Source organism: Sander lucioperca, chromosome 3 (genome assembly GCF_008315115.2).
Source record: "Sander lucioperca isolate FBNREF2018 chromosome 3, SLUC_FBN_1.2, whole genome shotgun sequence".
Taxonomy (NCBI): domain Eukaryota; kingdom Metazoa; phylum Chordata; class Actinopteri; order Perciformes; family Percidae; genus Sander; species Sander lucioperca.
In genome coordinates this window covers 36,594,202-36,622,001 of record NC_050175.1, presented here as the reverse complement: position 1 = coordinate 36,622,001, position 27,800 = coordinate 36,594,202, and the positions used below count along the sequence as shown (strand labels likewise).

At 39.2% G+C, this 27,800-nt stretch overlaps 1 protein-coding gene across 2 annotated transcripts in view; it reads right to left on the bottom strand.

Moving 5' to 3' along the window:
- The window catches only part of LOC116067268 (aggrecan core protein-like), a 32,330-nt gene extending 14,332 nt beyond the window's left edge, over positions 1 to 17,998 (bottom strand). For both annotated transcript variants that reach the window (XM_031323660.2, XM_035999672.1), the window contains exons 1-11: positions 17,841 to 17,998; positions 8,729 to 8,823; positions 8,466 to 8,557; positions 7,185 to 7,476; positions 5,238 to 5,412; positions 4,043 to 4,170; positions 3,618 to 3,911; positions 2,328 to 2,630; positions 1,112 to 1,286; positions 876 to 1,003; positions 374 to 667 (exon numbers count right to left, since the gene is read on the bottom strand). In XM_031323660.2, the coding sequence (XP_031179520.1) occupies positions 374 to 667; positions 876 to 1,003; positions 1,112 to 1,286; positions 2,328 to 2,630; positions 3,618 to 3,911; positions 4,043 to 4,170; positions 5,238 to 5,412; positions 7,185 to 7,476; positions 8,466 to 8,557; positions 8,729 to 8,813 (1,966 nt within the window). In that variant the 5' untranslated portion in view covers positions 8,814 to 8,823; positions 17,841 to 17,998. The remainder of the gene's footprint in view (positions 1 to 373; positions 668 to 875; positions 1,004 to 1,111; positions 1,287 to 2,327; positions 2,631 to 3,617; positions 3,912 to 4,042; positions 4,171 to 5,237; positions 5,413 to 7,184; positions 7,477 to 8,465; positions 8,558 to 8,728; positions 8,824 to 17,840) is intronic.
- Between the last annotated feature and the right edge of the window lie 9,802 nt (positions 17,999 to 27,800).

Genomic DNA, 27,800 nt, shown 5'->3' with positions numbered 1-27,800 from the left:
ATGGTGATAAAAATAAAAATTCTGAATAAGCCCTAGAGCTGTAAAGATTAATCGATTCGTTGTCAACTATTAAATTAATCACCAACTATCTTGATAATCGATGATGGGTTTGAGTCATTTTTCATGAAAAGAAAGTAAAAATTCTCTGATTCCAGCTTGTTAAATGTGAATATGTTCTAGTGTCTTCTCTCCTCTGTGACAGTAAACTGAACATCTTTGAGTTTTGGACAAAACAAGACATTTGAGGACGTCATCTTGGGCTTTGGGAAACACTGATCGACATTTTTCACCATTTTCTGACATTTAATAGACCAAACAACTAATCGATTAATCGAGAAAGTAATTGTTAGTTAGATAACAGTCAAGCGTTTACCTCGGAAACAGTATGCATCAAATTTGGCATCAACTTCAGGATAGCTTGTCTGGTTGCCGTGAGCGTACACAGTGTGTACTCCTGATTTCCCAGCTCCACACTCAGTGCGGGGGTTGTTGATGGGATAGCGGACGCTACGATCCAATAGCCAGCCAGCACGGCACTTGTCGAAACCCATTTTCCAGGCTGTGTAGAGCTCTCCGGTGGAGGCCAGTATGGCATTCTGCTCTTGACAGCTAGAAGCAGCCTCATCATATGTGAAACCCTCAGCGGAGCCCACATGGAAAACCTCACCTGTGGAGCAGACGAGGAGGAGATGTCAAGATGGTGAAAAAGAAAGAAAATAACTTGAAATAATACATTTATAGCTGTGTAAAAAAGAGGGATTGTGCTAGTAAGCCTGTTCATGATGATTCAATCCGTCATCTTTAAGTTGGACGTAAGAGATTTAATGTTAGAGGAATGGGTAATTTTACAAGCTTAACAGTGTTTTCTTTCTTACCTTTGAGCCCATCAATGTAGCAGTACACATCATATCTCTCGTCTGCTGGCCTCAAACCATATGACCGAACTCCAGGTTGATCCCCCAGATCTCCAGCACACTTGTGTCGAGGAAAAACAATGGGATACCTAGAGAAGAGCAGGCGTGATGACGTATCGTTTGGGACAGGAATCTCTCTACCTGAACCTTGAAAGATTCTCTTCCTATCTAAATCTGAAAATACATTTCAGATTTACCTTACAGTCTGGTCCAGTAACCATCCTGCATCACACTGGTGATATCCAGCCTCGTATGCTGCCTGCAGCTGCTCTGGCTTGGCCATGGAGGCTCCGACACTCTGGCAGGCCAGCTGGGCCTCAACGAAGGTGAAGGCATAGCGGCTGGAGCCTGAGCGATAATGGAAGACCACACCTGCACAGAGAAACAAGAGATATTATTATTAGGGACACTTAAGCCCTATTCACATGGGACTAGCATTAACAGGGGAATTCATGTGATTTAGAAATTCCCCCCCCCCCCCCCCCCATGTCTGTGTTTGGTGCGGCGCATTCACACGGGATAAGCGAAGTCTGTATTTTAATCAAATTTACTGACATAATCCTCTCGAGGCTCTGTCAAAACTTTCATTTATAATTGCCAACACAGCCAATAGAGCCAAAGCGTATCACACTCTGAAAGCCACGCCCACCAGAGAGGAAAACACAATATGCAACTAACAGCTGAAATGCTAACAAAGCAAAGTGCCTGTAGCTAGCTAAAAACATCCGATTGAGCATGTCAAAGGATTATTTTAGCAACCTTTGTCTACCAGAGAGGACAAGTTAGCTGTTAGTAAGCTAATGTTAGCTTTGTGTTAGCAAGCTAAGGCCCTTGCAAACATAATAGCCTACTATAGTTCTCTGATTTATCCACATTCCACTATAACACAAGCTGCAGACTCTCAAAACTTAGCTGAACTTACAGAAATACAGTTAACCTAAAACTGACATTGGAAATTTAACTTGGTAACAAAATGCTTTCAAACATAACTTTGTGCAGAACGTTAGCTTAGTGCCTTCCCATTCTCCCTGCTAATTCCTCATCTCCATCCATCTGTATCCACTTTGTCTTCATTAAAGTTCAGTTTTTCGATTTGGCAGCTTTGAAAAACTTAAGTTATGGGTCCTTTACATTGTTGGTAGTGGCATCCTACCATCACAGCGGCTTTTAGGCATTTTTCTGTTGTCTGCAAGCAGACGTAATTGACGAGGAGGCACCTTCATGCAATACAAGTCAATGGAGATCGGAGAGTTGTTTAGTGCTAGATTTGCACAGGATTAGGATCACAGATGGCCTCCACAATTACAAATTACTAGAGGTCCCCAGGTAATAGTCCTGTGCAAATAGGGCTTTGCTTTACTGGACTTTCTATGTGATGTTCATAACATGCATCAGCAGTGCAGTATCACTGACCCGTTGGAGGCATCACAAAGCCTTTGCTGGGCTCTCGGCCTGTGTCGGGCCGGGCAGTGGCCGCCTCTATCAGGTCAGTGATGAACTCAGTGACGTTGGGCGGCTGAGGCAGCGGCAGCCCAGTAGGGCTCTCTGTGAAGGTGAAGTCCACTACGGTAGGCTGCTGAGTCTCCACCTCTCCGATCGCCTCGCTCTCTGTGGTTGTCCTCCTGAAGAACACCTCTGGGCTCTGTGTCACCGTGGTAACACTCAACACGCCACTTCCCTCTTCTACGATGCCTGAACCTTCCTCATCAGGGGACTCTGGAGGGGATTTAGGAGAGAGATGAGTCAGATTTATTTGACCATTTGAGAGTCCCATTGAGATTAAGAATCTCTTTTTCAAGGGAGACCTGGCCAAGACAGGCAGAAGCATGTATAAAACACATAATCACAACACATAAACACAAAATTAAGCAAAATAAAAAACTTAAATCAAGCATAGAGAACTTACATTTCAAAAGAGAAATTTAAATTCATAGTCAGGTGAATTAAACACACTGAGATCTTAAGGTATCTGCCTTTAATTCTTTAATTCTTTAAATTATTGAATGAGATTAATTTATTGATATTCTGGTCATTCTGCAACATATTCCATGCCGAGTGTGCAGAATACACAAATGCCCTTTTTCCAATTTCCATACGTACCCTCACCCATACATTTGCGACAGAAAGCATAGTCCAAACTAATATAATGGATGGCATTTTGATAATATGTTTCCACACATTCTACACATTCAGACTGTAAAAAAAGAATGGTCCAGCATTTTTCTGTGTGATAAAGACACTATGATAGGTAGTATATGGGAGCAGACCAAGAATAGACCCAATCACAATGTTTGTTTACAATAGCTTCCGGGTAGAAAACTCTTGTGTCCTGTCCATACAATTTAACGGTGCTGAGCAAACGGGGACGAGGAACAACGTGATATACTCTCATCTCATTCATCTAAAATACATGTTGGATGCTTTCATATGTCAACACTTTCACTAATGTAACTCTCAGTTCTTTTAAATCAAGGCTGAAGACCTTTCTTTTTGATGTTGCCTTTCTTTAAATAATTGTTAATATCTTATACTGCACTGTAAATTTTATTTTCGTATTCTGCTCTTTAATGTTTTATCTAAAGCACTTTGAATTCCCCTGTTGCTGAAATGTGCTATACAAAGAAAGCTGCCTTGCCTTGCCTAATGTTAGGTTAGAACAGCACTTTTACAGTAGTATCGCTCTTAGTCTAAATGTTGGCCTACCTGTGTAGCAGAAGGCGTCGTAACGGGACTCAGGAAGTGGGTATCCTGTCTGGTTTGTGTGGAGGTAAACAGTTCGCACCCCCAGCAGACCCCCTCCACACTGCGGCCGACGAATGTTGATGGGGTAGCGGACACTCCTGTCTCCCAGCCAACCGGCGTTACAGACATCCATCCCACCCTGCCAGGCCAGGTAGAGTTGACCAGTAGTAGCCAACTGAGCTCCCTGTTTGGAGCATGCCACCACAGCCTCAGAGAAGGTGAACTTTTCTGCAGCAGCGGTGTAGAAAACTCTGCCTGTATCAGATAAGATAAGGTTAATTTAAGTAAAAAACAATGAAAGCTTAGAATACCCCAAACCTGAAAACATAATCTAACTCCCACAACAATCACAAAACAGAGACATTGCAGTGCTTATCTTAGTGTACCTGTCATTTTCTCAGTGAAGCAGTAGACATCATAAGTCTCATTGAGATCTCTCACTCCATATGTCCTGACGCCAGGCAGCTCCTCTTTGTCACCATAGCAGTTCACACGAGGATCATGGATCGGGTACCTTTGGTCAAATGGAAATAAGCTTTGCTGTCTTCAACATCAACATTAGAATATTAACTTGTAAACAGTGATGATTTTTTTTGTTAAGCACACTCTGACAGCCAACATTTGCTGCTTTAGAGCAACCTTTAAGCTACCAAATGTACTTTCATTTTCACAACATCCCTTTTTTGTTTGTCCTGTGGCTTTGAGTTCATCAATGCTGTACTTCTGACTATGAATTCTCAGATGATAGAACATTCTTGAATGCACTTCAAAGAAGTGTTTTCAAAATGGTCCGTTCAAACAATGATGCAACTATGCAACACAACTCTGGTCTGACGAAAAAAACATTCAAAAAAGTGACAGATTTTACACCATAGACATTTATCTTAAGTAGCTCTTGAGGGATTTTATAACTGTGCTTAAACTAATGGGAAAAATTGAAAAACAATTAATGGTATGCTTTGGGAAGTGTCCGGCAAGAATATGATGTTACATGATTTGAAGTTCAGCTTCAAAACATGCTAAACTAACCTCATGGTCCCTTAACAGTGTCAAAGTATTTTAGCACTTTTTAAGTGTATTTGGTAAGTGTACAACTGTCATTTGGGTGGCTACTATTTGAGGTATTTGTTGGACACTTTTATACAGTTTAATGTGTTTTTCGCTTTCATTAGAACATGAATTTTAGTGCGCGTCAGTGTTGGTGTTGCCAAAGGTCTCCATTTACGGCTGTTGAGACTGCAACACAATAACGCAGCTTCCAAACCAAAACGGGGTCAGAAGTGTTTTCAAATTTTTCCGGTTTATGCGCTCTGAAACGCCAGAGCAGTGTGAATGCGAGGTGTGAACATAGCAAAAGATATTCGTGTTTAAACCAAAACGTAGCAATGTAAATGTAGCCTTTGTCTCAGAGAATGAGACGTCATGACCCAATCAGGCAGCTAAACATTGGCGTCAGTGTCGGTATTGCTAAAGATCTCTGTTTGCGGCCGTTGAGACTGCAACACAACCCCGCAGATTCCAAACCAAAATGGTCTTTGTCTGATGTGTTAACCAGGAGTAGAAGAGAGTTGACAAACCAACCTGACTGTCTGGTCAGAGAGCCAGCCAGCGTCACACTGGTGGAATCCGTCATCGTAGGCCGCTTGAAGCTGTTCAGGTGAAGCCATGACCGCACTGTTCTGGGTGCATGCTGTTTTTGCCTTTTCAAAAGTCAAAGTGTAGCGTCCCATGATGGCCCTGTAGTGGAACACCATACCTAGAGAGATAAACAAGTACTTTAGTATAACTGAGAATTAATTCAAGTAAAATCTTTTGATCAATACCACAAAACTAGATAGTACTCAGAAGGCCTCAACAAAAGTTGAACAATTCCCTGCCACTTATAGGCAGAGTGGCAACAAACTTTGCAGGATCACTTGGAACAGATGTTTTCATTTGTTCTCTAAATTTAGTTGCATTTGCAGTGAGTTCAAAACTGATAGTAGTTTCTGTTTATGTATGTATAACCAATGAGAAAAACAGTATGAAATATTACAAAACAAATTAGTTCCTTGCAGGTGCGGAGCCAGAAGTTATAAACATTCAAGGCTCAGCCCAAACCTAGGGGGGTCCCCCATTTTTTACCATTTACGGCAGCTATTTCTTCTATTTTTCAAGCCATTTAATTATAGAATGCCTAAAAATCTGTATATCATTTGCGAAAACATGATAGTTGCCAAGGAATCATCCTGTAGAGCCGACATCCTGTTTTGTGTCTAATTGTCTCAAACTGTCTTCATCATTCTGAAACCAGAACACAACAAATGTTGAGGACGACTAGTTTTGACTCCTGCCAACCTAAAAGGGGTAAAAATTGTCTGATTTTACTATTTTTAAGTTACATAATGTAGGTAACATTACTAATCTTGAAACCTATTTTTGTTTTACTATGCTGGAGAAGAGTTGACATAATGAATGTTCAGCTGACAAATCGGCTACATTTGAATCCATGCCATAATAATCTGGGCAGCTCTAATTGCAAGTCAAGGATCCCCAACCCTGCCAAGTAAATGTCATCTTCAGTACCCTGAATTGAATATTAGACCAACAGAAAAACATTTACTCAATTATCTAAGATTTCTTTAGGGAATCGCATAGTGGCAGCAGCAACAATGACAATGTTAGGGCAGACATATGGATGACAGCATTTCCCCAGTAATATAACTTTTTCTCCATTGATTTAAAGGTCTAGGGGTAAATGACGAAGTTGAAGGTATTTTAAAAACAGAAAAAAAGATTCGAGGACATTTAAGAAAACATTTGGCACTGGAGCCCCAGAAGCAAACCTCCCGCTCATCCCCTGCTTCCTTGATATTCAGATATGTTGTATCGACACTAGTCTGCCACATTGCCAGACCTTCCTCCACAGCGCTGCGGAGGAGGGTCTGGCTAGTCCACACAACATTCCAGGATATGAGAAAAACATGCTTGGGTTTTTTTTTTAAAGATTATTTTTGGGGCTTTTCCCTTTATTATAGTGACAGTGGATAGACATGAAAGGGGGAAAGAGATGGGAGATGACACGCAGCAAAGGGCCGCAGGTCGGACTCGAACCCAACCCAAGAACATGGGGCGAACGCGCTTACTGGGTGAGCTAGAGGCCGCCCCAACATACTTGGGTTTATTGACATTTCTTTAAACCAGTCACAATCGTCTTGGGTGGCGCTGAGCACCGGACGAAGCCACGGTGCCCCTGCAAAATAGCCTCGGGAAGGAACTTGTTTTGGTGGAGCATGTGCTCATTCAAGTTGTTAATGTCGTGCAACAGAAAATTTAGATTAGACACGTAGTCTAGCTAGCTGTCTGGATTTTCCCTGCAGAGATCTGAGGAGCAGAGTTTAAAATGTCAACACAAAGAAAACGGAAGGGACAGACATCTGGCCGAAAATTAAGGACATCTGGCAGAATTTCCGGCGGCACCTGAACAATCCTGGAAATGAAACGTCGTTGATAAAGTATCGGCACTGATGCGACAGCTCATTTTCATACCTTGAACCTGCACATGGACGATGTCGTGGTTGTCCTCGATGCCGTGCTGGACCTCACAGCGGTAGACTCCTGAGTCACTGGACCGCAACTCAGATATCTTGATGCTAGCATCCGTAGAAGTCATGGGGTAGCCCACCAGATGAACTCTGTCCAGGTAGCTCTCGCTGATACGCACCTGTCCTTCCAAGGCCACCAGGATAGTCGTGACTTTTTCTTTGGTGACGAGGCTCCATTTGATGCGATGAGCGAGTGGAGCAATGGTGGGAGCTCCGGGGTCTGGGACAGTGTCGTCCTACGTGGTAAACAACAACACCTTTCACCATAAACTCCAGTAGTTAGGGACATCGTAACAGTGCAAAACCACCAATTTCAATCTTCAATAGCTTTTTTTGTTTTTCAACATAGAAATCTAAAACCAGTGAGTGACAGCCAGTAAACATTTTAAAGAATTTAAAGAACCGGAGAATACAAATCCTTATATTGTCCCGGCACAGTCTTTTTCTTATTGGCTATTTTGGCCTACCGCCAGGCTATGATGATGTCAAGTTGTGTTAATGGTATTGTCCGTGTCTTAAATGTCTACAAATGAACTATTAACAGTGTGTTGACGCTAATTGATGCTGCACCAAAGACTGTGCTGGTCGAAAATGGAGCAAGCAGTGCCCTTACTTACTTTACTTACTTTCAGCCTGGTGGGCTAGCGTTCAGTTTCTGTAGTTTCATATGCGCGAGTAAACCAAACTCTGGAAGCCCTAGACGATAACGTAACGATAATATTTTGTTTTCCCAGAGCGTGGTTATGCTGTGGCATTAAATATATATATTGTCTGGAATAGGACCCGTTATGAGGAAAATATGCGATAACGTTGTTGAATGTTGCAATAACGATCTTACTTGTGATAAATAAACAGATGTTAAAGTACTCACTTCTGCATTTCTGTTGCTTTCAGTATTCTGCTAAAATTTAAAACAAATGAAAGAAAATCATTTCCAACTTTCTTTTATTGAACAAATTGAATATTAAATGAAATATAAAAGGCACCACTAATAAAAGAACAACAGTTCCATTTTAAAGTGCAGTTTTATACTGATATTTTCAGTGTGTATTTTGCGATATGTCACAGACTTTTTGCGATTTTTGTATTTTGCGCCGGTTGATATCATCATAACGAAAACAATATAAAACAATATATTGTGCAGCCCTAGTATGGAATATACAGTGGATAACATACTGGGTTTCATAACAAACTGCCATTTAGTAAAAGCCTCATAATTACACACCTCGAAGTAACACGGTAGTAGCAATGTTGCCCCTAGTAGAGGACGCTGTGGCTCCTTCAGAGGAATGCTCACACTCAGCACATCCTCCGGGTCTGTGGAAAAGATCAGCAAGAGTTGTCTGGTGAATGAACTCCAAAGACTGGACTGCTGGTTATGGCAGTGACATGCATTGAAGAGAAGATGACCACACACTGAGCTCCAATTATTTTGCCACTGGTGTTTCGACCATCTAATACATTAAAGAAAAAAATATGGTTTCTTACCCATAAATGAGTGTTCTTCATAAAGGTAATCAAATGCTGCTAAGGTGACATGTAGACACACAGACAGCAACACAATCCACCTCATCGTATTTCACCTGGAATTTAAGAAAGGAAAATTAGCAGAAATCCAAGTAATATGATTATGAGTCAAACTCTAAATTTAACATTATCACACAGAACATAAAGAACTAACTACATCGTAAAGCTTAAGTGCGTAACTTCATCGCCAAATTAGTAGCTACAAAGCTAATTAAGACTATCAGCTCTACACAACTCTCTCTGTATTTCTCAGTATGACTATGTTCAGAAGATTGTGTCGTCCGGTGACTTTCCCAGCGCAGAAACTCGAGTGAAGATAATGACCTCTTCTGAAGAGTCCATCATGTTTTTTAATCCTCCGTGTCCTCCTTGGCAGTGAGGGGGGGTGTTGCAGTGCGCGATCACAGAAGGCTTGTATCATGTGGACGCGCCAACAGTTTTGTTGTCATTACTTCGAATCCTCATGGGGGAGACAGAAACTACGCACTATAGCTTTAAAGATGTCATCTAAGATATTTTATTTCCCTACAGGCCAACCTCTCAACCTCTCAGATGTGTCTTCACATCACTTTATGCTGGTGATGGGATGTAAAAGTTCCTCTCATTTTCATCACTGATACATATAAAATGCATGTAATGTTATTTCAGTTTTCTCAAATTCAGCAACAAAAAAGAAAATAAAGTATTTTAACAAGTAAGTGCAGCAGTGCATCCAATGGGAATTGTAAGGTGCCCTTACGTAAATCCTCATTCAGAGTTTTTTTCTGTTCGGGGGATCAACCTGTAGAATTCCCTTAACTGCTGAACTCAAACTGGGATCATTTTAAACTTCAACTGAAACTGTTTTTGAAGAGGGAGCCGTCATGTAGTTATGAATAATATGGTGCTTCCTCTTTTATATTGCTTTATTGTATTAGTCTGTGTTGTATTTCTTTTGTCTGTATTTTCTTGTTGAGTTCTGAGTTTTGCATTTTAATGTAAGTATCTTGAGTTTATGTTTTGTATTGTCTTTTATGTATTTGTTGTTGAATTTAATGTATTTTAAAGGCCCATCAATGGACAGGCATTGCAAATTAGCTTAGGCTATGTATGCTGTGGTGTGGAATATGTTTATGCTACATACTATGCAAATAAACATTAAAGGTCCCATATTGTAAAGTGAGATTTCCATGTCTTTTTTCACTATAAAGGGGCCGAGGTGCTATATAAATACTGTGAAAGTATCAAAAAGCTCAATCCACAGAAAACACACATGGCACACAGGCCGTATTCAGAAATGGTGTCTTTAAACGAGCCGTCAGGTCTTCCGTACAGTTGTGATGTCCCAACTATATATAGGTAGAAAGTGCTGCTACAGTGCCGTTACAGTCATTCCCCGGCTGCAATGACGGTGCAGAGACGCAGAGAGCCTAGAAGTGAAAGACTCCGAAACGCTAACCAATCCGAGCAGTCTAGACTTTCTTGGGAGTGGGTCTTAAAGAGACAGGCGCTAAAACGGAGCGTTTCAGACAGAACGTGAATTCAGGTATTATTCAGATGGACAGTATGAGAAAAATAAAGTGTTTTTTGGACATTAAAGCCTGTAAACGTGTTCTAGTAGAAACCCAAAATACAACTATGAACCTGAAAATGAGCATGATATGGGACTTTTAAAATAAATTAATTAATCTTGGAGCTGCACCAAAAACTAATAATTTATTACTATTTATCAAATTTCAAAGAAAACTGTTTTAACTGTGCCACTGAATCTAATAATAAGATGGGTAAACAACAGTCTCTTTCTCTCTAAAAAATACACATGGAAGTCCTCCACAAAGTTACATCCATTCATTGGAAACACATGATGCTGATCTACAGTTTGAACACTGGCCTGAATGCCTGCTCTGTCTGCATGAATATGCTTCTGGTTTTGACAACATTCTTCCTCTCTGGGCTTAGAGAGGGAGGGTCACTACTTATAAGTCTCAACACTCAAATCCAAATGATGCATTTAGCCTAAAGTCAAAGTTTGTCCATCTTGTTTGATGTCCCAAACAGACACAATTCCAGTTTTCCTCCACAACAGCTACACAGCAACTTCATTTCCCAAAGGAATAACACACAACCACTTATCTCTGTAACATCCACGGGCTGGCCGAGTGATTACAACACTCTCAAACAACCAACGGTCACAGGAAAGTTCTGTGGGAGTTCTTTCAAAAGTTAATGTTTGCTGTTATTCCACCTGAGTAACACTTCCTGCTCCTCCCTCCTCCTATACTGAAAGACTAAGACTTTCCACAAATTCAGTTTGTATATTTGTTCAGGTCCATGTGCACACGCATGAGAACTGAACACAGACATGCATTATCAAATATACAGTACTGAATGCCACAGACATCTTGATATGTCTCTGCGCAATATTAACACAAAATAATTCACTGATAAACATGCAAACAACCCAAAAACGTATCTTAACTTACTTTTTGCTACTTTTACTTTTAAAGGCCTGTTTCAAATCGTAAAGGCCCTGATAACTCAGCTTCTTAGCACTGGGGTCCTACATGATCATACTATTTTTTTTTTTTTTTTTAAGATAATTTTTTGGGCATTTTCAGCCTTTCTTTTTTTAAAGATTATTTTTGGGGGAGAGAGAGGGGAGAAGACATGCAGGAAAATGGCACAGGTCGGATTCAAACCCTGGACCTCTGCGTCGAGGCATAAACCTCTCAGTATATGTGCGCCTGCTCTACCCACTGAGCCAACCCGGCCACGATTGGCCTTTATTTTTGACAGGACAGCTGAAGACATGAAAGGGGAGAGAGAGGGGGAATGACATGCAGCAAAGGGCCACAGGGCGGAGTCAAACCCAGGCCGGCTGCCTCGAGGAGTTAACCTCTATATATGGGCGCCCGCTAGACCAACTGAGCTATCTGGGCGTCCATGATCATACTATTTTCTGCCAAAGTTACAATAACATTTCTGCATTTGTGTGGGCTACCTGCCCCCTGTTTTAGAATATGCCCCTTCACAAATTCAGTATTGCATTCCAACCATAACACAGTCAATTTGTGTTGCAATGAACTCTACACTGGGTGATAGTGTAATAAAGTAACTGTACATTTAATTCAATGACATAAAAAAAAAAAAGTGTATTTTGTGTTAAGTTACTCTATAAATACTCAAAACTCAGCTGATCTGTTTGATCAGATTTGATTGACAGTGACAAAACAACCCAGTAACTGTAATCAAATTCTGATTTGAATATTGATAAATCCTGATTGGTGCATGGAGCCCACACAAATACAGAAATATCTCATGTGAAATAACCCAAACTGTTCTAATTTGGACAGAGACACATGAGACAGCTAAACCATAGGCATAGATTTTGGCAGGGATGCAGGGGATATGTCCACCCCCCCCCCACCAATATTTAGAAGAGGTAGATTTCTTCCCCCTCAAAAAATATGAAACACAACCCACTCCCCAAAAAAGGTAAACATGTATATATCCTTCTTAGGCCTGCCTCTTAGTGTTGGGTTTCTCCAAAAGGTGAATCCATCGCGACTTTATTACAGTGTTGAAAGAAAAACAAAACAACAAAAAAATTGAAAATTGAAAATCAAACACCTACCCAACGAATGAATATCCGTATAGTCGGATATTCAGATCCAGCCCTACTTCTTACCAGTAAATGTATGTTTCCCAATGACTTCAGACACAGGAAATGATGCTGAAAAAGGTTTTTGTGGGAGGACCCCCAGACCCCCCCAGCTATAATGTGCCCCCCCAATGTTGAAACAAACCCTACGCTCTTGAACTAAACTATAAATATATATTATATAAACTATAAATTCTGTCTCTGACAGTTAAGACACGCAGAATAGAATAGAAAAATAAAGATAAAACGACACACACTCTTAGACCATCAACAGCACAGAAAAATGAGGTAAACAGCACAGAAAGTCTTGGACAAACTGTCTCGAGGCGTGTTGCCAGGCAGGGATGCAGCTCTGGCTATCACCACAGATTCTACAAGCTCCTGCGAACTTTTCTGAGCTGCGGAAATCCAACACACTTTCTACAAGCTGAACAAATTGCTCACTTATCGCCAGAGATGGAGAGGAAGGAGGACACCTGAGTTCATGATGTGAAATTGACAGAAAGAACAGGGAGATTGCACATATATACTATGCCGTGGTGGAATGTAACTAAGTACATTTACTCCAGTACTGTACTTAAGTCCAAATGTTGAGGTGCTTGTACTTTACTTGAGTCTTTTTTTTTCATGCCACTTTCTACTTCTACTCCGCTACATTTCAGAGAGAAATATTGTACTTTTTACTCCACTACATTCATCTGACAGCTTTAGTTACTTTACAAATTAAGAGTTTTGCACACAAAAGACATGTAGTTTATAAAATATGATGTTTTATCATAAATTAAACTACCCAGCAATATAATGGCCTACAAGTCCAGCTGAGATGATTAGACCATTAAACACACAACTGTTTGGATTGTTTCCAGTTTCTAAAATGGGAGGATTTTTCTGCATTGAGTACTTTTACTTTTAATACTTTAAGTACATTTTCCTGATGATACTTACATACTTTTATTTAAGTAACATTTTCAATGCAGGACTTTGACAGAGTATTTTTACAGTGAGGTATTAGTACTTTTACTAAAGTAAAGGATCTGAATACTTCTTCCACCACTGATAGTATGTAGATAGATATGTCATTTAATTCAACTTTTTTTGTGCTGCCTTTTTTAACATCTGGCCAGGGACAACAGATGGAAGTTAGCCTTCTTTGCTAACTCTCATTCAATTACTTTTTTCTCATATTTAAATAAAAAATAAAGGAAAACAATAAGATGAATGGGCGGCCTCAGTCATAATATTCCAATAATATATATAAGATACATATAACACACTGAATAGGGTTTTTCTGCACAATGAGTACTTTTACTTTTGATACCTTGAGCACATTTTGCTGATAATACTTCTGTACTTTTACTTAAGTAACATTTTGAATGTGGGACTTCACATGTGATAGAGTATGCTGTGCTATCGTTACATTTACTTGAGTAACATATCTTAATAATTCTACCACCACTGCTATGTTGCTTTTTGTTAGTTTTATTGTCTTGTTTGTGTTGTCCATGTTTTGATTTTGTTGCCCCATTAATTTCAGAGGAACAAAATTCCAATTGACAATAATTTGACTTGAACTTGAACTAGTTCTGATTCAAAATCAGATTCAAAATTCAAATCTCCTGCTACAAAAGCTTGTTTGGGTCCAGTCAGATACTTCATATTTTTGAAAGGTCTTCGATGCTTTTAGGTTGTAGAAAGTCAAAGACAACGTTCAATAAGAAGGGAAGAAATCAGCAGTCCTTGGTAGAAGAAACTGGAAGCTTAGCATCAAAATGTGGGCAGATTTAAATAGCAACAGCTTCCTGTTTCAGTGCCGAGTGCACAATAACGCAGCCTTGAACAAGCTGGAATTACATGTAACAGTCAACGTGTTGCTTTAGCAAAACTCTTCTTCAAACTTCACAATAGAAAGTTAGTCTCTAGGGTCAGCACTATTGGAATAGCAGCTGATATACTATAAACATCTGCAATCATACCACTGAGTAGACTGCAGAGGGCCCAAAGATAAAACGCAACGGGAGCGTGCCTATGTTCTCACAGCCCTATGTTCCCACATTTCTAAGATTTCTTTCCAAAATTAGGCCCTATGTTCCGACATTTCCTTTTTCATAAATTTGTATCAGATTTTTATCCCCCTTTCTCCCTATTTGGTAGCCAATTACACCTACCTAATATCCAGTAGCAATGAACTACAGATGGAATGTAACCTTAACCCTAACCCTAACATAGAACCTAATTTTAAGAAAAATCTTAGAAATGTGGGAAAGTAGGGCTGACCCCAACACTACAACTTAATGTTTAAAGCCACATTGCACCATTGTGATTCAATAATGATCGAGGGTCACTAATGGTTTTCTGGAAAGGAAAACGGTCATGTGTTCATGACACTGTCATGACACTCTTATGTAGATACCTTCAAGTAAAGTGTTACTAAATAGTTATTATTGAAGGGGAGAAGAATATCATTGATATAACAGCTGATTCCAAACTTTTCAATGGCAATATTTTTGTCTAACTGGACGTCAGAATTTATTTATTTAACTTTCAATCTCCAGCTTCTTTACCTTAACTTTCTTCAAACTTTAAAAAGTTCATAAAAAAAAGAAAAAAGTCTGGACTGCTCAGAAGTTCAAAGAAAAGATGAGTGAGATGAGGTGCTCTTTGGAAAGGGGAACACAAATGTTCAAAAGACAAAAAGAGATCCAAGGCACTCTTCTTGCAAAAAATTTAAAAGCCTTTATTTAAATGGCTATTTCATATCGGAATCTTAGAACATTAAAAATAGATGGGCAGAAAACCATGCGTAGCGGCACAAAACAGCCTTCTTCAGAGTGTGAAGAAGAAGAGTGCCTTGGACCTCTTTTTCTCTTTTGAACATTTGTGTTCCCCTTTCCAAAGACCTTTCTCTTTTGAAAGTTTTGAAACGTGGAGGGAGTGTCTCTTCATGCAGCAGGACTGAGCTGTGGTGTTAGGAATAAGTGACAGTTGACTAGCAGCTGAGTTGTGTGTGTGAGCTGTGCTGGTGGCCGGCTCCACACTGAGCCCATTCAGTTGCTGGTGAGGTCCACTCCCAGAGAGACTGGGGCCCATAAGACCAGATCTGTTCCCCCTGAAGCCTGTATTATGGCAGCTCTGACGACACCAGGCACTAAGTAAACAGCCGCCTTTCCCTCACGTCTCAACACTGCCAACATTCAGGCAGGAGACTCAGAACGGTGTGAGGCATGATGGGAGGAGGCGAGGGCTGAAGGTGTTGCCGGAAAGGCCTTTGATCCTCACCTGTCCCTCTTTTTACATTTCTCATATGATCAATCAGGAATGAAATGGAAAGAAGATAGAGATGTAACACTCTCACGTGGATGTAGAATATGTTGGTGACCCGTTGTAGTCAGAGGTTATAGATTTATTAGTCTCACATTGCCAGACCCTCCTCCACAGCGCTGTGAAGGAGGGTCTGGCTAGTCCACACAGCATTCTGGGATAGGAGAAAAACCTGCTTTGGTTTTTATTGGCATTTCTTTAAACCAATCACAATCGTAATGTGCGGCGCTAAGCGCTGGACGGAGCCACGGTGCCTCTGCAAAATAGCCTCGGGAAGGAACTTGTTTTGGTGGAACGTGTATGTTCAAAAGTAGTTTTAGTCGTGCAACAGAAAACTCAGATTGGACAGATAGTCTAGCTAGCTGTCTGGATTTACCCTGCAGAGATCTGAGGAGCAGTTAACCATAGTCCTCAGAAATCCACCAGAGTTTAGAACGCCAACACAAAGGAAGCAGAAGGTAACGGACATTCGGCCGGAAAAAGTGACATGTGGCTGAATATCCGGCAGCAAGGGAGCAATCCCGGAAGTGGAACGTCGTGGATATAGACTTTAGATTTATTGACTTTCTGCTGTTCTTTCGTCAATATGAGCTGTTTTTGAGTCTGCTTCATAATATAATCAAGTTACACAAAAGAGTCTGTGATACTCCATAGTGAGTTATACTTACTGTCTGATACTTTGTGGTTCCATAATATGTACGTTGATATCATGGTTAGGATAAAATACTGTTTTCCTGTAAGCATCAAATCATTTTGTTTTTCAGATTCGTTCAGATTTGGTTTGAATTATTTCAGTTTTAGTGTAGTTTATTTCAATTTGACAATAGACAAACTGTTACTTTTGTTAATGTTTATTCTAATGCTTTTTATTGTATTAATTCTACAAATTACACGGATATGATGCTGAATTACTGATTGTCCAGGAGATAAAAACGTTTGCTTTCAAGTGAAAAACACAAATAAAGTCCCTTGATTTCTTTTTTTTTTTTAAATATCATTCTTCTTTCAAAAAGATGATTCATAATGAACACAGAGAGAGATGATGGATCCACAAATAGACTCAGGCAGGTGTAGTACTGAAACTTAAAAAACAGGATACAAGATAAAATCTTGTATCCTGTTTTAAAATCTTTACAATGTACGGTGTACTACAATATATTACACGGATGTGAATTAGCCCAAATGAGGATATATGAAGGTAGAAAAATAACCATAAATATCTAGTTAAAATGTTGTTTTAACCCTTGTGTTGTCCTCCCTGATAAAGAAAACGGTTACACTTTACTTGAAGGTATCTACATAAGAGTGACATGACACTGTCTTGAACGTGTCATAAACATTATAAACAAGTAATAACGTTTATGACATAACGCTTCTTTCAGTAAGTGTCATTCGGTTTTTGTCATGACATGTTATGGTTATGGTTATGGTTAGGGTTCATGTGTTCATGACAGTGTCATGTCACTCTTATGTAGATACCTTCAAGTAAAGTGTTACCAAGAAAATGTAACCTTTTCTAGACTGTTTTTTTTCAACGTTCTTGACACTTTTTTGAATTTTTGTTGTTTTCTTCAAGGTTTTTGTTTCTTTTTTCTTTACCACCAGATTCACCACTAACACCGACCTATTAGTTTTACACTTATTTTTGTAATTCATGACCAATAAATCTCATTTACATGAAATTATACCTAAATAAAAGCTGAAATTCTGAATAGTTCAAATCAGAAGAGCATATGTTGAGAGAATCCCGGACTGGTATATGTCAAAGTTTAGTCAGGATACTGTTTTGAAACAATTTCACAATTTAATTTTTCTCTCAAAATGCTACAAAACACCGACAATTAAACAAAAGTAGTAAATTGATCTTTAATTCTACTCGAAGAGCGTTTCTATGGAACCATGCGTGTAATTTCGTGCAATTTGCTTGAAATAAACCCATATATCTGATATTAAAAACTTGTTCAAACAGGGTCAAATTCAACCCGAGAACAACAGGAGTGTTATTAAGGCACACATGCACATAAATAACATAATATCGAATAACCAGCTCCTCTTCATGACTTCAAATTTTTTATTTTCTATTTGCCAAACAACAAAACAAAGTATATTGCCCACCTGTTGTAGAAATACCTTCACTCTTTTCAAAGCCAAACTCTTCTCCAGTGGTGTGTTTTTGGGGTCAGTTGAGCTCCAGGTTGTGATGTTTAAAAGTCCCAGTGAGCAGCAGCAGCAGCAGCAGCAGCAGAGAGCTCAGGATGCTCGGCCGTGTGCAGAGGAAAGAGACGGGACCGGGTCTGGTCATCACACCTCAGAGGGAAACACCGCCGTCAAGCTGCTCACAGTGAAGCGGGAGCTGCTCTGAGTACTGCTTTCAAAATAAAAGCAGGCATGCTGCTGCCAACTTTTCTCAAAGGAGTGAATCACAGTGTGCTCGGTAAAGGAAAAGATGTCCACATGATGAGGGAAGAAGGTCATCTCTTTGGGAAGCTTGCACCCCAATTCAGTGTTGTTTGTGAACGTCAAATCAAGCATCCAAAATGCATCACATTTCACTCACATCTGAGAGATGATTCACTCTAAATGTAAAAGATGATTCTTTTATCTTGAACTACTGTCAGGAGGATATATATATATAAGTTATTTTGTTATTATATATCAGCATTTTGGAATGACACTTTTCATATTTGGGGTCCATGAAATTACTTATTGGTGGAATTAAAGCAACACCAAGGACTCTTTTGTACCTTAAAATAATGTTTCCAAAATCGTTTCAGTGGTTCATCAACTCGTAACAGGGTGAACGGCACTTCTGCATTCGCTTTGCGGCCACATGATACAAGCCTTCTGTGATCGCGAAACCCCCCCCTCCTCCACACAGTTGCTAGTAGCCAAGGAGGACACGGAGGATTAAAAAAACATGATGGACTCATCATGTTTTTATCTTCTTCTTCTTTATCTTTTATCTTTTTATTTATGTCATTATCTTCACTCAAGTTTCTGCGCGGGAAAGTCACCAGACACCACAATCTTCTGAACATAGCCATACTGAGAATCACGGAGAGAGTTGTGTGGAGCTGATAGTCTTAATTAGCTTTGTAGCAACTCATTTGGCAATGGCTTGAATGTAACGGACGTTCATTAATATCAAAAAGTTACGCACTAAAGCTTTAAGGGTCATTTTAACCCATCGCTGTGTCATTTTGGTAAAGTTTTATTAACGTTATTTAGAGTTACATCAATTATTTTGGTAGAGATCAGAGATTTACTCATGTTTAGTCATCACTCCTGTTTCAGCCTCACTGGCTCACAGTTTTAAGGTTGATTTTGGTTACTTCGAAGACTTTTGGTGGCCTCACTTTTGACCATATTTCTGACCTTTTTGTCCCATACAAGCTGTAGTTAGATTAAGATTCTCAGGCAGATGTCTTTTAGGAAATAAGGTTGGCTGACTCAGCATCATCTTTAAAATCTCTTCATAAAATTACTTTTGTTGGAGAGATTATCCTGATTTTACTTGAGTTCTTTTTTTTTACTTGATTGTACTTGAATTGTCTCTTTATTTCATGTATGTTATACTACTGGAATTGGTTTTATGGGCCAGGTAATGTCTCTTTTTTTAAGTTCCCAATTTAATTAGTTTTATATTTGATTTCATAATTGTTGATTTTGATTTGCTGCTATGTGTGGATCACTGTGTAACATAGGGTTTGAAAAGGGCTGTAAAAATGAAGATTATTATAATTATTATTAGTGGTGGTGGTATTATTAGTAGTGCTTTTAATAGCAACAGTAGCAGTAGAACAATAAGTATGGTTGTTGTTGTCACCTTTTTAGTATGTTCTTTTCTACATATTTGCAAATGTTTTGCTTTTATTTTGAAGGAAACGTAACTGGCACTATCTGGCATACTTGACTCATCTGATGGGGGGGAGGGGGGGGGGCACGGGAGGAAACAGGGTTGGAGGTAGGAGGGTGTGTGCCGTTCCACCCACTGGGTAGAAATGAGGTAATGCTCCTCTTAAGGAGATCTGCCAATGTACTCTTGTGAAGAATCAAAAACAAATAAACTTGTCTATTTGAATCAGAGGAAACACACAACTATACTACTGTATTTCTAAAGGGGCTCATATTATATGCACTGCCTGACTCTAATGAGCTTATAATAACTTTATTGTTCTGCATTTTATCCATCATCACCATCATCTCCATCAAGTGACACAAGACCAGATTTATGATTAAAAAAAATGTTCTTCCTTAAAATACAGGGGGCATGAGTAAGTACACCCCTATGTTAAATTCCCATAGAGGCAGGCAGATTTTTATTTTTAAAGGCCAGTTATTTCATGGATCCAGGATACCCCAGTATTCAAAGCTGGGGATAAATCTGACATAAATAATTACAGACCAATTAGCATTCTACCTATAATTTCTAAAGTCATTGAAAAATGGGTTACTAAACAAATTATTGAATTCCTTAGCAATAGCCAAACACCTTTACATCCTATGCAGTTTGGATTTCGGCCGCGACATTCAACCGAGACTGCATTGGCTATGTTTATGGAAAAAATCAAATGTTACTTAGATAAAAATGGATGTGTTGGTGCCGTATTCCTAGATTTAAAAAGAGCTTTTGACACCGTCAATCACAACGTCCTGCTATCTAAATTGTCCCATTTAGATTTTTCGGTTCAAGCTATTAATTGGTTTCATTCGTACCTGTCTCATAGAGAGCAATGTACTGTGCTGGGTGGGGTTAGTTCAGCTTATATGGGTTGTCCAGTAGGAGTCCCTCAAGGGTCCATACTGGGGCCCATTTTATTTTCATTATATATTAATGATTTACCTAAATACTGTTTACATGTTGATGTCCAGCTTTACGCCGACGATGCTGTAATTTTTACAGAATCAAAAAATCCTGAGGCGGCAGCACGCGTCCTTTCAACAGCTCTTACACATATACAAACATGGCTCAATAGATCTTGTCTTATTTTAAATGCAAAAAAGACTGTTTGTTTATATTTGTCGAAGCAACCTTATACTACTACACCATCTCAATCGGGGGTGTTTTTAGGCACAGAGGAGTTGGAAGTTGTTAATGAGTTTAAATATTTGGGGGTGATTATAGACTCCAAACTCTCTTTTAAAAATCATGTTAAAATGATATCCAAAAGAATTAAATTCAATCTTTTTAATTTTAAGCAAATTAGAGGATCTCTGTCAGATGCAGCTGCTCTGATGTTCCTTCACTCGATGATATTTTCACACATGAACTATTGCATCACCAGCTGGTCTATGACGGGTTCTACTATCCTAAAACCAATTGAGCTTTTGTATAAAAAGGCACTCAAAACTCTAGATAAAAAACCTTATTCTTATCATCATTGCAAGATCTTAGAAAAATACAACTTATTAAGTTTTGATAATTTCTGTAAATTTTCCTCAATATGCTTAATTTATAAAGTACTACATGGCTTGGCGCCACCACCACTTCAAGAGTTTATTAAATACAGACAGACTCGGATTACTAGAGCTGTTGTAAACAAGGACTGTGAGGTTCCTTTTAAAAAAACCTCTTTTAGCCATAATGCACTATCTATTAAAAGTAGTGCATTATGGAACACACTACCCCGAACTATAAGGGAATGTCCCACTCTGGCCACCTTTAAGAGCCAGGTAAAGGTGTGGCTCAGAGCTAACCAATTGTGCATCCACCTCTGACTGCATGCTGTACCGTATCAGCCCAGTAGAGCGTATTGGTGAATCGTGTCTCCGTTTTAACACTTACTAATGAATTGTTTAGTTTTCTTTCTGTTTTAACATCTATTAATGTGTTATCCTGTTTTTCTTCTCTTTTGTCCTGCTTTACCTAGTTTGATATAGCAAATGTTGCTGCTGTGTATTTATTGTTCTTTTTATTGTAATGGACTACAGATGGAAATTAGCCTTTGGGCTATAATCTGGCACTTTTTACGTGTACTTCTGTATATGTTCATCAAATGTGCATTGTCCTGAAATAATAAAACAAACAAACAAACATACTATATATCCTGATAAAGTTCCCTTAGCCTTTGGATTTAAAATAGCCCCACACCATCACATACCCTTCACCATACCTAGAGACTGGCATGGTTTTATTTCAGTTAGCCTAATAGCTGGTTTGATTTACATTGAGAGATGATTTTATGGAAAGTACCCCAGGAAGAACAGTTATTTATTTACGATACATTATTCATTCACAAAGAAAATTGGTGTCCTTAAAGTTGGATTTTTCCTAATTTTTTTTAATTAAGGCATTAACATAAATGTTCCTCTTTTTAGTCAACTTTAGCATGGGTGTATTCACTTATGCTAAGCACTATACATACATCTTAACACTTTATCCTTCAGTTTATCACAAAAATGTAACATCAACACTGGAGATACATGCTTTTTATTGGACAGGAAGGGGCTGAAAAACTGTTTCTAAGGTGTAGTTGAGTAGAAGTATAAAGGAGCATAAAATGGAAATACTTAAGTAAAGTACCTTGAATTTTTACTTAAGTACAAGTCCCATTTGAACCCTACTGCCTCCGATTTCACGTGTCTCTTTGCTCTGTCGTCCTGCCTTCACCTTTAGGCTCTTTAATGCGCCCCTAAAACATCTGCGATTATCCCGCCTCGCCCATTTAACCTCTCCTCGCCCGCTTGCTTTCACTCCTGAAAAGAAAACTGAAGACAAAGCTGCTCTTTCTCTCAGGTACCACTGAGAGCTCGTTGGGCAGGAAACAGCAACAAGTGCAAGAGTATTCACACGCCTAAAAATAATGTTGCTACGCATACAAATCAACCCCACTTAACTTATAATGGGAGTCTAGGTTGAGTTTAAGTGGGACATAATGACAGTAACGCTCCATTTCCAACAGCAGCACATATTCTGATTAAGTTCAATGCTGTGATGCTGCATGGTTCAATTTCCTCCTCTGCCTTTTGTACTCTTTTTAGTGAAATATAAATCAGTTTGATTATTTTTAGGCTTACTGGTTCACAGCACCATGTACCAAAAGGCTGCTGGTTGAGTTGAACAGTAACTTAAAGTGTGCTAAAATGATTAAAGGTTAAGACAAGTAGGTACATTTTCAAGTTAGAGGAGGAAACTCCAGCAGTGCTAACAGCCAGCTAAAAGTCCCATATTGTAAAAAGTGAGCCTCCATGTCTTATAAAGCAGGTTGAGGTGTTATATAAATACTGTGAAAGTATCCAAATGCTCAGTCCACAGAGAAATGCACACAGCCTGTATTCAGAAACTGTGCCTTTTCACAATAGAAAGTAAAAGAAATGGACACAGTGACGCCATATACTTCGACGGAGACCAGTGAAGTCACTTTTCTGGTGATGGCTGAGCGTTACTGCGCAGCTTCAAACTGAGCTTGATGACGTAGATGTGACCTGAGCAACCTGTCTGAAAGTTGTAAGTCTTAGAGCGTAGGTATATGTAAGGAGATAACATGGACACAGGCTAATTATTGCTAACTAAAATGCTAGTTAACATTAGTAATTAAACTTAAACAGCTAATGTAAGTTGAAACTGCCTGCAAGCTTCTCTACTAATTTCTCTACTGTGTAACAATAAGTCGCGTGGTCATGACACAATTGTTAGCCTATTTTTACAAAAATGGTTGCTACAGGGCCATAACGTGAGATACAAGGTAATGGAGCCTTTTATACATTGTCATGTTTCTTTAAAAATAAACAATGGACAAATAGAGTCTTTAAACGCTTCAGATGTAAAGTTATTCGCTGTCAAAGTGACACAAAAATGAATGGGAGTCAATGGAATGCTAATGGAAGGTGATGGCTTGTTAGCCTAGAATCTCCCCATAGGAGGTACACTTTCCGGATGCTCACTTACCCCCTTGCTTTTCACGAGATGTCAGGATTGTACGGTTGTGATGTCACAACTATACTATATATATATATATATATGTAGAAATTGCTGCTACAGTCACTCCCCGGCTGCAATGACGGTGCAGAGACTCCGAGAGCGCAGATGAAGAAGACCCAGAAACACTGACCAATCACAGCAGACTTGGCTTGTTTTAGGAGGGGGCTTAAAGAGACAAGCACTAAAACGAAGCATTTCAAACAGAGTTTGAATACAGGTATATTCAGAATGACAGCATGACAAAAATAAAGTGTTTTTTTTTAACATTAATGCACAGAAACATGTTCTAGTAGAAAACCCCAAATACAAGTATGAACCTGAAAATGAGCATGATATGGGACCTTTAAAGGTTAAGGTAGGTGGTGTGATGCAGCTCTTAGTGATAAGGGGCAGCTCCAGGGAATGAGACAGCAGGTAGTGGCTGGCATTAGGGGATAGAGACATCAAGCCTTCCAGGCAAACTGTGGCCCCTGACAGTGTATGATTGGCCTGACATATTGTTAGCCGGAGGTGATACGGTAGACAGGAGAGTGTGCTTTGGCGCTTGCTATAAGAGGAGGTAGCTGAGGGGGAATATTTGGCTCGGTGTCACGGGCCCAACTCAACAAACCCCGATTACTGAGAGGTTTTCCGCTTTATGACCAAGTAGTATTGCCTGCACTCTTACACTAACACACAGATACATTTTGACACAATGTTCCTTTTGTTGGTAAGACAGGTCAAGGGACATGATTTGCTGCATGTCATCCCCCCTCTCTCCCCAATATCCTGTTTATCTGCACTATCTAATAAAAAGTCCAAAAAATAATCTTAAAAGAAAAGAACTCATACCAGAGTTTCTCTGGTTATTGGTAAGACCATATTTCTGTCGGTAAGACTAACGGTGATGGTGGTTGGTGCTATAGCATTTCAGATTGAAGTTTCCTATTAAGCCAGTCAGGTTAACTACAGTTAACCTGAGCAGATACAAGGTTTATCCTCATTTTATCTATATTATTGTAATTCATTTTATGCCTTTGATGTTTATGTAGCCAACCTTATGCTTTTTTTTTTTTTTTTTTTACATTCTTTGCTCACTTGTGTTCAATTTGTTTGTTTTTGTTTAGGACACTTGTAACTGTAATTGTTCATTATCTCTATTATTCCTCTCTTCCTTAGGTGAGATTCCTTCTATTAGCCCCTAGAGGTTTTCTTAATCTCACCTGCACAATCTTTATTTTGTATTATTTAATTTTCTTGTGTTACTGTTGTCTTGATTTCATTGTGCAAAATAAACAAATTCAAATTCAATACAACGTAGATATAAGGCGGGATCATTTTGCAGAGTATCTGCTCTTAGCTTGGGTTAAGATACGATTTAATGACGCGTTAAAGGTGCACTATGTCAGAAAATGGTGTGAAAAGTTTTGTGATATAACTGATAACTATTTGTAAGACTAGTGCAGCTAGATCAGCCATGGCAGCTTAGGCGAAAGTAGGAGTTAAAGGCAGCTCAAAGGTAGGTTAGTTTGGGGGGATCATTTGGGAAAAAAACATGATATTTACCAAGGAAAACGATTATCCTGTAGAGCCTTCATCCTATTTTGTATCTTATTATCTGAATCTTTATCATTCTGAAACCAGAACAAATGTTAAGGATTTTCACTCCTGCCACCTAAAAGAGGCAAAAATTGTCAGATTTTAATATTTTTGGAGTTAGGCTACACAGCATAGGTAGGGTAGGAATTTGTCGTAAACAGTATTGCAAATATTGAAACCTATTTTTAGTAGAGTTCAGGGAGTGAATTTCGATATTTCCCCAGTAATAGAACTTTTGCTTTATTGATTTGCTGGTGAGACTGAGGGGAACTGACACAAAGTTGAAGTTATTTTAAAACCCTTAAAGATTCTAAGCTTTTGAGTTAGAGAATGGAGTCGCCTGCCATGGTACCCAGTAGATTTTACAGCACAGCCTGATCTGATGCCGCTCTGGTGGGCCTATAGTGATTGGTCAAAATATCATTTAACATGAATACTGGGCTAGGATAGGGATTCACAGTCAACTTTCGGGCACATTTTACCGTGTATTGTCGCTCCATCTCCATATGAACACAATGATGAGAGGTTGAGGGGATGCAGAAATCAGGAGAATGCTACATTTGAGAGGCTGTAGGGTTGGACTTGTTCTTTCTGGATTTAAATCTGAATAGTGTGCAGTAACTGAACCACCTGGAACAGGCGACATAGAGGAGGAGAAAGACTCTGGCCTGTATGCTGAGATTGTGACGGTTATTGTCTCACATTTCCTCTGCGATGTTTCGATTTTTCCACTTTTGGAATATTTGTCCAGGGAGTTTGAGTCAAGGTGTGGCTACAAACTGGGCTATTTATACTGGACACAGGTTGAGGGAAATGACTAAATTGTTAAACTAATTGAACACATTTTAACTCACCTCAGCAACCTGTCAACAAAGTTTTCCAATGACATAAGATTAACGGTAAACTGTAAATTATTGACAGAGCAGTTTGAGGCAGATTATATTTGTGTCTGTAGTTTTCTGTCTTCATCAGAAACAGTGTTGATCCACACAAATGGCACTGAGGCGACCCACAGTGATGGATCCATGACAGAGTTTCAGTTAAATCCTCGGGGATCAGCAGACATTCTTTATTCATAAGCTCCTTTCACAGCAAAGGCCAGTTCAGGAAAAGGGCTGCAGTCTGAACAGTGAAGGTTGTTGTTTGCTTTTGCTGTCTTGAGTGAATAGTCTTTGTAATGGCATTTTGATACCATGATTATGTTGATTGAATGAAAGGTTTTCAGAACACAACACCATCTGAAGAATGCCTTTGCTGTTTTGGAAACTGGAAAACAGTTTTTGTGTTTGTTACCTATTCTCCAACCAGAGCCTATTGTTTGTAACAACATATTTAAGGGCATAAAAGCAGACACTATCAAAAGTCAGATTACAGGTATTTCAACTGACGCTCAGTGGCTGATTTATAATCAGGAACGACTTACAAAGAAAGTGGTCAGTATGCAGATTCACAGATATTTATGAACTATCAAGTCAGAGCAGGGACGATTCTAAGATCAGACCTTTAGGGGGGCTCAGCCCCTAATGAGAATGTGACACGGATACAGTGTCTTGCAAAAGTGTTAATCTCTGAGCAAGCTACTGAACAATAACATTAGCTAACATTTTTTGACACTATGATGGAACTAAACCTGACACTTTATAAGTCACAGTAATAACGACCAATTTGACACAATGTTCTAACATTCAGCAATTTTAGTTGCTTACGTTTCACTGTGGGTTCTAATACTTACCCTTTGAACCTGTAATTGTTTGTCCTCTGTAACTAACAGACACGTTTGCAAACTAACTTGAAGCACTAAAATAGATATAGATAGATATTTTTTTTTTATTATTATTGTTTTTTATTATTATAATTTTTAGGGGGGCTGAGATGAAATTTAGGGGGTGCTTTAGCCCCCTTCAGAAGGGTCTAAAATCGCCAATGAGTCAGAGATTGTTTAGAACTGAGACGCCCCAACCAAGAGTTATTTCCTGTATCTGTGTCACATGGTTTTCACAACTGCCACGCCCCTTTAGGAGACTAGTGGCAGGTCCTGAATGTATTGATCCCAATGGGAGAAGTGAACGTGAACACAGATTATGACCGATTCTTTCGCCCCATAGTTACCAAAGTATATATATTGGACCCATTTTTCACAAGCAACATATATCCAGAACATTCTGACACTTAAATGGCATTTTTCCGACAGACAAGTCAGCAGAAAATTAATTTTTGTTCGAGGCCTGTTTCTGTCTCAGGAACAAACTCACGAGATCTGGCAACACAGATAAGCTAACGTCAACTAGCGCTCTAACAAAACAAGTTTTCATTATGCTAAATATGGCTTTAAGCTGGGAACATATTGAATGTTAACAAAAGAAATATTAATTTGTTATGCAAATAGAACTTTTCATCCATCCACACAACGTTCACTACACCTTCAAACGAGGCCACACCCACTTAGAAAACAGGAAGGTGTGTATCGTTTCATACCAATGGTGCAGCTTGTAACGCAAGGTTACGGTGGCCCTGAAGTGCAAACCATCATAGCAAATTCCACAACACGACAGAATTTCCCCACAACACGTCAGCAT